Here is a 10,060-nt window from a genome sequence, read left to right on the forward strand (position 1 = left end):
AGGGTCCTTATTAGGTGGACTAGTTGGCTCATTGATATTATGGCAGGGCAGCGCAATATACGGGACAGCGAACACGCAGGACACAGTGCTGTGTCCTGCGTGCTTCATTGTCTCGTAATTTGCACTGTGCTGCCGTTATCACGAATAGTCAGTTTTTCAAGTAGGCCTGCCAGTCAGGTAATATGCTTATAATCATCATGGAAAACCTGGAAAAGTCGGGCATTTTGGAAAAAGTAAATTAGTAGACACCCTGAATCAATACATGAGTAGTTTACATATGCAGATGCTGGCGCAGATGCATGTGGACTTACGCCCGATTTGCCCTTACCTCGAAAATAATTTTTTTAACAGCGAAGCTGTTGAAGCTCGCCATAATTTGTCTGTCGGAAACAGAAATGATAATCATCATGAACTTGCACGCGCTCTGCATGTGCGTCTTCGCCCTCTCCTGCATAAATAAATGGAAATAAACAGAAAAAACAAAAGAAAAAAATTAAATTTGCAGAACAGCAAAAGCCCATAGGTGCCCATAAGCTCCGCTACCTCTTTAGTATTGCGCCTCCTGCGCAAGCTGCGCTTTCTTTTGTCACTATGCCAAATAATTCACCCAAAATAATTTTTTTTCATGCTGCACAGAGCATATATGCCTCCACTAAAAATCTACGTCCTCTATTTTTTCTTATTTGTTAAATCTGAACTAGCAACCTCTGTTGAGTGCACATGGATGCTTAATTTATGCCCACATGCATTCAACACACTAGGTATTCTGAAAGGCAGCAAATCGCTGCGCCAGAGGGAAATCTGAGGAGGCCTTCCGTAATAACCACCTGCAGTCACTGTTTGAGAAGAAAGACGGCAGTCCAAATTGTCAGGAGGAAGTTAAGCAGCTTGGAAAGGAAAGCAGGCTTCTCAAAGCAGAAAATGAAAAACTGCTACATGAAAACAAGAAGATGCACAGCAGGCTTGAAATCCTTGAGAAAGCATTGTGCAGCTCAGTTTTTGACACAGGTTTGGCTTCTATGTTTTGATATTTGCATGAAGACTTAATTCCTGTAATATGTTGGCATGCATTGTTTATTTCTGTCAATAGTGTATGCTTATTTAGTATCAAAACACATGCAATTTTCTCTAGAGTATGAGAGAAGTGACTTTTTAAAACTTAACTAACATCATCATGTGTTCTTATAGAAAGTCGCTTATGGGCACACATGGCGCGTTGCTCAGCTGGAGCTGTGGCTTCAAAGGCCTCACCAATGGAGCCACAAAAATATCAAAAGGTTGCTGCAGTGACTGGCCCATCTTCTGTGCCAAAGATGTGCAAGGACACCCCTGAACTGTCAGCAGAAACAGCAGACTTGCCGTTTAACCTCTCGCAAGACGAGGAAGTTGCCATGCAGCCTTGGTGCACGGCAGTTTCTATATTGGGTGATAAGGTAGGCACACTTTCCTTAAATTTTATGGGCATAACGGTTTGGATTAACTCGTGCTCTTTCTGACGCTTTGCTATTCAGAGGTGGTCCATGAACTCGGGTGTCCTACTGTGTAGACCTGGCCAGTCAATACTTGTCCATCTAAGCTTTTTCAAGGCACAGCATACACCGCGGTGTATGTCTGCGCTGTAGGTTTGAATAAAGAGATTGAGTGAAAGGGCCAGTTTAAATACAAGAAAAGCATGAAGAAATTTTCATTGCTCAAGGTTCAAGCATCCTTTTGGCTTGGCAGTGGCTACAATGCTGCTAAATTAACTGCAGAGAACTGTTCACCCGCTCATTTACTTCGTAGGTGAATGTAACTTCTGGCTGCTGCAGTGGTCTGCTAAGAGAAGTTCCGGCGCTTGTTGATGATGTGTATTTGGGCAGCTTCCAGTCACACTCCTTCATCGGGTTTGATATACGGTCATTTCTGACCAAACTCAATGGCAAGAACAGTACAAAAAACCTAACAACGAAAAGTAGCAAAAAAGCTAGCATAATAACTATAACAAAATGAAAAATTTGGTGTGACAGCCAAAGATTGCCTTCAACAATTGTCAATCTAGTAATTTAGTTGTCTCATTTTTTTTACTTTATTTCAGGTGCTGTTGGGGAGTAGTGGTGTGCATGTGCCAAAATCAACGTACGAACATTTGATGCAGCGTCTAAAAGATGGCATTTTCGTCCGTGAGGCCTGCGTTCAAATTTTTTCTACTGCAGGCCTCATGGGCAGAAGTGCCACTGGCGCTGCATCAAATAGGACCAAAGGAGCACCTAAACCAGCTTTGGATGCATCGAAATATGATGCACTAAAAGGTATGCCTTATACTTGTCTATGCCTATATGACCAATTGGCACCAAACAAGGAACACTTGTTATTTAACATTGAATCATAGGTCCCGTTTGTCAAGATTCGGGGACCTACTTTGCAGTTTGCTGTATTGTTCCAATCGCTCAGAGCTTGCACCATAAAAGGGTCAGTTTCAGCACCATTTCTTCATGGTAGTTTTCTATTGCGAGCTTCCGTTACCAACCTCTCCAAGATTTGGTGCAGTGACTTAGGACAAGCTGTTGCTCTGGTGCTGGAATTTGAACTGGCATGTCCCTATTCAGCATCAGCTACTCTGTTCATTAAGCTACAGATTTATGCATAGAACAGCAGCATAACAAATTTACCAGTTTTTCAGTTATGTGGTTTCAGAAGAAAAAAAGGAAAAGAAGCATGATGTGGCCAATGATATTTCAAAAACGCCAAAACCTGCAAGCTTGTCTTCAATAAATCTCAATACATTGACCGAAATGTGTGCCAAGTTTAAAGTGATAAATTCCACTCTACTATACTCGCAGACAACTTTTCTTGGCAATGAAGTGAAGGTTACAGAGCCAAATCGCGCGTATCTTAGCTACCACCACTGAATGTAACGTTGCATAATTGTGTCCGTATTTCCAGCATGAGATACAAAAACTTCTTTATTTTCTACATGTAGCTCTTTGAGACAAAATGCAGCACACACCAGTGAGATATTTGTGTGTATTTCACTTTATATGTGGCCACTTCGCGATTTTGACGCCTGAGAAAGTCTTTTTTTACATGCACCTCAAATGCTAAGCCATCCATTTCCATATAGCGTTAAGAGACTCGCTCCCAACCGAACTACATCCTGTAGAAGTACATGTGCAGATGCTCAGCCCCCATAGCTTTAACCCATCATTGCCAAGAAAAGTTGTCCGCGTGTATACCAACATTAAATGATCACCCATAAAAAACTTCTGCAGTTGCCTGCAATCAATTTGAGGTCACGCTTTCTGGACCCTTTTTTGCGACAAACCTAGTCGGGGGTCCACTGACATATGGATGAGAATATGGCTTGGGGACACAATCATCGTTGCTTCCACTTTACATTCGACAAGAGATGTGCCGTTACTGTTCCATGCTGCCAGCGCGCCAGAATTTCCTTTAATAACTGAATCTGTGTTGTGTTGTATGTTTCCTCAAAGTAGTGCTTTACAATTTTTTTAAGTAGCCCTCCTAAATATTTTTGTTCTTAATTCCTGTCCTTTTGTATTTCAGTTTTCTTCAGACACTACCTGGAGAAGCGGTGCAGTGACTCTGAACTCACGAAGAGGCACAACATGCTGGGGAAGCTTGTGGCAGGAAAGATCGCCGATCTTATGAAGCAGAAGAAGTGATTTTGTACATTTTAAAAATATAACACATGCCTACCTTCCAATGGGATTCGCTCATTTTATAGAGGTTCTGCTACATTGAAGTCCTCATGTGATGAAGAAAAGAGGCCCATTCTTTTTATGCCTATACTGTGGGCCGCCAGTAGTACTAGTACAACACTAAAAGGCTAGCTAGTACACGTGCCACACACTACTAATAGGCAAATACAGTACTAATAGGCCAATAGGCAAATACAGAATAGGCCAATAGAGTGCTTATAGGCAAATATACCAATAGACAAATAGAGCTCTAATAGATCAGCATGTTACCAATAGACCTATAGGTTACCAATAGAACAATATGTTCAATAATCCGATAGGCTATTGGTTTTTCTATGGGTGATTTTTGCTAGGGACTGAATGACCCCATATGATGCTTCCACGATGTATGACCGAGGCCTCTGCGCCGGGCTTAGTACCTCAACGACGCAAGGAATGTCTTGCACCCATACATTGTCTCCTGGCATCAAGGGTCGCAACTCCCGAACAGCATGATGTCTGTTGAAGTTGCGCGCTTGCTTTTTCCTGGCTGCTTTATCCTTCTTCTTCACTTTAGAAATGAAAGGCCATTTTGGAGCCAGTGCCTCGTCAATCTTGGGAATCGTCGTCTTCAAACGCCTGCCCATCAAGAGTTGAGCCGGGCTGTTGCCTGTTACGACAGGTGTGTCTCGATATGTCAGAAGAGCCAGATAGATGTCTTTAGATTTCAGAAACATATCTTTCACCGCATGCACCATCCGCTCGACTTCTCCATTTCCTTGTGGGTAGTGCGGACTTGAAGTGACGTGCGAAAAACCGTAGGCTTTGCTGAAATCTATGAAAGCTTCTGACGCAAACTGCGGCCCATTGTCGGAGACCACCACTGACGGGACTCCGAAACGAGCAAAGCAGCTCTTCATGACTGCTATCACCGCTCGAGACGTTGTTTGAGACAGGCTAATCACTTCCGGGAAACGAGAGAAGTAATCCACAAGTCTAACGTATTGTTTACCCTGGATTTCAAAAAGGTCTACGCCTACTCGCTCCCATGGACGCTTTGACGTCGGAGTAGGCATGAGAGGTTCACTGTGTTGAACTCTCGTTGATGTGCAGTCTTTGCAGCCCGTAATCATCTTGTCAATTTGGCTATTTATAGTAGGCCACCACACAGATTCACGTGCCCGGGCTTTGGATCATCCAGTGCCTTGGTGCCCGGAATGAATTCTGCACAGCATGGCTTTCTGAAGCGACTGTGGTACCACAATTCTTGTGTCTTTTAGCAGGAGTCCTCGGATGACAGAGTCTGCCACGCTCTTTCGAGTACGCGCGAAGAAGTTGTGGAACCTTCGATGGATGGTTCGGCCAGCCCTAGCAAAAATGCCAATAGAATTTTCTATTGGTCCAATAGAAAATCGCTATTGGTTCTGTAGGACATATATTGGAGCTGTATTGGGTGTATAAGACTTCTAATGGTACCAATAGAGACCAATAGCCACCACCTATTGGTGTCTTATTGTACCAATAGAAGTTGTATTGGTCGAATAGGTGCTGCCTATCGGTCTCTATTGTACCAATAGAAGTTGTATTGGTCAAATAGGTGCTGCCTATTGGTGACTTATTGGGCCAATAGAAGTTGTATTGGTCAAATAGGTACTTCTATTGGTTTCTTAATGTACTAACAGAAGATGTATAAGGCCAACAGGAGTTTTACTGGTCAAACAGCTACCGCCTATGGGGAACGTGCACTGAGCTGGTGGCGCCGCTGTGCGGGAGTGAACGAAACGAATTGGCGTGCTACGTGCAGCAGCCACTCCACTAGCCGAGCCGTGTCACGCCGTTGGAGGAGCTTTGCAATGTCGCGCATGAATTGTTGCGTCGTCAACTGCGCTAACAGTTATAAGAAGTGCCCTCCTGGAACAAAGTTCTTCCGTTTTCCGGGGCGACAAAGCCTCCTAGACCAGCGGGAACGGTGGATTCGCAGCGTACGCCGTGTGAAGTAAGTGATCCTGTGCGTGATTATGAAGTACATGTTGTTGCTAGTTCGCTGTGAATTTACGCTGCACGCAAGTGAACCGGTATTTTTACAGCGCAAACGGAACCGAGTGGCAGCCGGCAAAGTGGTCTCGGGTCTGCAGTCTACATTTTGTTGGCGGAAAGTCATCGACGGATCCAGCTTCTCCCTCGTACGCTCCTGCTGTTTTACAGCGAAAGCTGTTATGAGATCATTTCACCGGCCGTTTTTGGTGCCGTAGTTGTCCGCCGCCGCCGCCGCCGCTGCCGCCGCCGCTGCCGCCGCCGCCGCCGCCGGTGTCCGTAACCAGTATCGCTCGAAATAAGAAAAAAAAACTAAATAAGAAAAAAATTCCAGGATAAAACGAGGTTCGAACCTGGGCCCTCTGCGTGGGAGCCCAGTATTCAACCTCTGAGCCATGCCGGTGCTTGAAACTGCTTTGCAAAAAGGTCCTATACAGGCTTCATGTCGGGAAGGAACCACATTAGCATATGCAATATAGCGTGGTAAAAGAGTAGAATAAGCACCAAGCGTCGCACAACGCGAATTCTGTAACCAGGCGTCACACAATGCGAATTGCGCAACGAGTAGGTTGTTGAATGCTTCCTACCCATTACAAAGAGCTCTGCCATAATTCTTCATCGTCATCACGCACAGCATCAACAAAGTGCGCATAATGCCTTACATGCGTTTAGCAGGTACCACGGCTGTCTGTAGAATGACGAAAAATGGCACAGTGCCTACTGCCCTACTTCTCAAAAATTACAATGATTTATAGCGTAGTGGGTTCCTCGCAAGTGAACTTCTGTTGGTTGCCAAGGAAGCCCATAAGGCTCCCATGATCCATTTCCGCAGGGTCTCAATAAAGTCAATTCTCTCTCTCTCTCGCTCTACGTTTCTCCGGTTAACGTATGTTATAAAGCGTGGTGGGACAGTTAAATAACGACCGGGCGTCACACAATATGCATTACGTAATTAGTGGGTCGTTTAAAGCTTCCAACCCATTACAAAGGGCGCAACCATGATTATTCATCGTCATCAACCGCCGCATCAACAAACTGCACATAATCGCTTACATTTCGTACCTCGCTTCTCCGCAGAACAACGAATAATGTCGTGCTGGGTGCTTCCCAACTTCCCAAAAATTACGCTTTGTGGCGTAGTGGGTACGTTGCTAATGTACCTGTATTAGTAGCCACAGGAGAGTTTATAACGGGCTCTAGAAATGCCGCTCTTCCAGCTTTCGCTGTGACTGTGCTGCGCTTTCCGCGCAGGCCTGGCGTTTTTTTTCCGCCGACGTACCGCAAAACTTCGGCGATAGCTGAGGACAAGAGGTCTCGCTATGTGAGGTCAGTAGGCTCTTCCCGCGTCCAACAATAAGTACAAGGTACAAAGCGTTCAGCCTGTTGCGGGGGCAGCTGGAAAGCCGCGCGATTTGTGCAACGTCGTGGATATCGCGCGTCGCGAATGCTTCGAGAGCGATAACTGTTTTTTTTTTAGAAACCGTCGCTCGTTTGCCTTTCTAGAATTATCGCGCCAGCGGGAACGGTCACATGGTTATATAATCGGCAGGATTTTTTCCCCGTATCTTTCAAAAGGGACACGCGTTGGGTATCGAATTACATCAGCACATCTCCAACAGCGTGAGCGCGAAACAACAGAAATATAAAAAACAATGCTCGCTTTTTGTATTAATATTTGTCCGCCGCGTATTGCGCATGATATGAAGTGTAGCAGAAATTAATCTCAAGTGTTTAGGCGCTTTCTTCTTTTTTTTTCTCTTCCCTCACGTATCACTCTCTGCTGCTGGATTATGAATTATGCCGCTGAATATGAATTATGCAACTAGAATGGCCACTTAACTTTTGTTAAACTACCTTATAACTTGCACTGAAATGTATACGGTGCATAGACTTGGTGCTTACACCACATCCATTGAAATAGGTTGTGGAATGCGGCTGGTGTGTTTAGCAGATGCAAAAGTGTCGCAGCGACAACAGCCACCTGTGCTGTATCATAATAAATAATAATTGGCTGCTTATGTTCTCGCACGTGCAACATTTGGTTCTTGTCTTTGGAAGATGCAAAACGTGTATCTTTTCCATCCCCAGGTGGAGAAAAAGGACTCGTGCTTCACCTGCCATTTCAGACCCAGGTAGTGTCAGTTTGCGTGAGGATGTAGATGAGGATGAGCCTGTAGACAGCTCCATTTCGCCAAGTGATGATGGTGAAGAGCTCGAATCACTACCACATGTCCCACCCCAGTGTGACGAACATGAATTGTCAACGCGTGAGGTATGTAGCATAATTTTGTATTCATAGTGTGTCAAAATTTTGCCCTAATGAATGTGTCTGAACCGTCCATTTGTTCAGGTTTCAACACAGACGGATGAAAGCTGCCCTCACATACCAGCATCGTTTGTTACGTTAAGCTGCTTACTTGACAGTCGTGTATGTGAGGCTTCTGTTCAGTGCAGTCACATCCCTGTCCCTCAAAGTGAATCCTGTGACAAGAGCACCAGTACAGTAAATGTGCACGAGTTCTCACCGGAGGCATTCTGCGGCTACGAACCTCTCTCTCCTGGAGAGGAAAATGGTGAAGCCCTGAAGGACCTGACTGGCGTCTCTGCTGCCCGCTTTTCCATTCTTCTTGGAATGCTAGCTCAGGTACGGTTTGTCCTTGCCTTGTGCAAATATATGTTGTTCATCTTGCAGTTGAGGTCTTGTCAGTAAGGTGTTTACTAAAGCTACCAGGTTGACTGTTTGATAGTGTTTAAGTCCAACCTCTTTTATGTTTACAAAATGTGACATCTCATGGGCTGACATGGTAACCTCAAGATAGTGTCAAAGCCCATCGCAGTTTCTCATTGTTTGTTGATAGCTGAAGTTTCCATATACGAAGCTCCCAACTACAGGCATAAATGACGCCATAGTGCTGAAAAAACAAGACATGAAAGACAACAGGACATTCATTCCCTGTCCTTCCAGCGCTATGGCATCATTTACAGCCAATAACAAACGAGTTTAAAAATCTGCACTCCCAACTTCAGTGTCATGCAGAAAAAAATGATCATGAATGTGGTGTTCAATAAACTTTCTACGGTATCTTGGATGTAATAGTGCATACGTGTTAATTCACTTTATGTATATGCAGATGAGGACTCCTCGGGCAACAGATATCACCGTTGGAAGCCGTCTCCTCCTCTTCTTGATGAAGATGAAGCATGGACTCACATTTGCTGCTCTTGGTGCCCTCTTCAGTGTTCACCGAACCACTGCTTCTCGTGTGTTTTATGCTGTACTTGATGTGCTGCATGCCAAGACTCAAGGTTGGCTTGTTTGGTTTCCACGTGAGGTTGTACAGGAAACAATGCCCCCGTCATTTAAAGAGAAGTACCCGACATGCAGGGTTATCATAGACTGCACGGAGGTGCCTATTGAAATGCCACCAGAGGTCAGCGAACAAGTGAACTGCTGGAGCAGTTATAAGAGCAACTTCACACTCAAGTTCCTTGTTGGTGTAGCCCCTTGTGGATTCATTTCATATGTTTCTGAAGTGTTTGGTGGCCGCGCTAGCGACACCTATATTACTGCAAACTGTGGTCTGCTTGACCTGCTAGAGAAAGACGACCTGGTGTTGGCCGACAAAGGCTTCCCCCACATTCGCTGCGACCTAGAATCTCGCCAGGTTAGCCTAGAAATGCCCCCTTTTGCTCACATGAATGAGCAGTTCACTGCTTCAGAAGTTGCACGCACATATAAAATAGCCTCTCACCGAATTCACGTGGAACGATGCATTCAAAGGATCAAAGTGTTTAACATTCTGTCTGGAAGGCTACCACAAGAACTTAGACGCCATGTTGACAAGATAGTATCCATGTGTTGCATACTCGCAAACATGCAAAAGCCAATATTCAAAATTCAGCAGTGATTGAATGTAGAGATTGCGATGGTCCTAAAAGCAACCATATTCACTTTTGATCCTATTTTAAACATTACAGGCTGCAAAAAATGCAAAAAAAAACCACAGCCAGCGTGTTGCAAGTCATATTGAGTGCGACTGTACACACAAGGGTTAGTGTTCATTCACAATTTTCTGCTTTAATGTCATTCGCTTGGGGTTCTTCCTTTACTTAAAGATGCCATGTGAGCAAACCAACAAAGGCCTTCGCTAGTACTAGCAATCATGACTTAAGTCAAGCAGCCAGTTTACTTTTCTGGATTTCGGAACTGTTCATTAGTGTTTTTCAATGCACAGGTATTGACCTCTCACACTGAAAAGCTGTCTTGATTGTAGAAACTGTGCATCATCGTTGAATAACAAATGTTTGGCAGAGCTTGTGAGAACTTCATTGTGCACTGTAGTGATGAA

General features: G+C 44.6%; 1 protein-coding gene across 1 annotated transcript; it reads left to right on the forward strand.

Annotated features, from left to right (window-relative positions):
• Positions 1-8,842: 8,842 nt before the first annotated feature.
• On the forward strand, positions 8,843-9,683 carry LOC119405915 (uncharacterized). Its single transcript, XM_037672741.2, has one exon. It carries the CDS (start codon positions 8,843-8,845, stop codon positions 9,617-9,619), a length of 777 nt encoding a protein of 258 aa, XP_037528669.2. The 3' UTR covers positions 9,620-9,683.
• The last annotated feature ends 377 nt before the right edge of the window (positions 9,684-10,060 follow it).

Source organism: Rhipicephalus sanguineus, chromosome 9, assembly GCF_013339695.2.
Source record: "Rhipicephalus sanguineus isolate Rsan-2018 chromosome 9, BIME_Rsan_1.4, whole genome shotgun sequence".
Taxonomy (NCBI): domain Eukaryota; kingdom Metazoa; phylum Arthropoda; class Arachnida; order Ixodida; family Ixodidae; genus Rhipicephalus; species Rhipicephalus sanguineus.

Excerpts from the sequence above, each read along its gene's own strand:
- LOC119405915 (XM_037672741.2), top strand. The coding sequence starts at position 8,843 with ATGAGGACTCCTCGGGCAACAGATATCACCGTTGGAAGCCGTCTCCTC.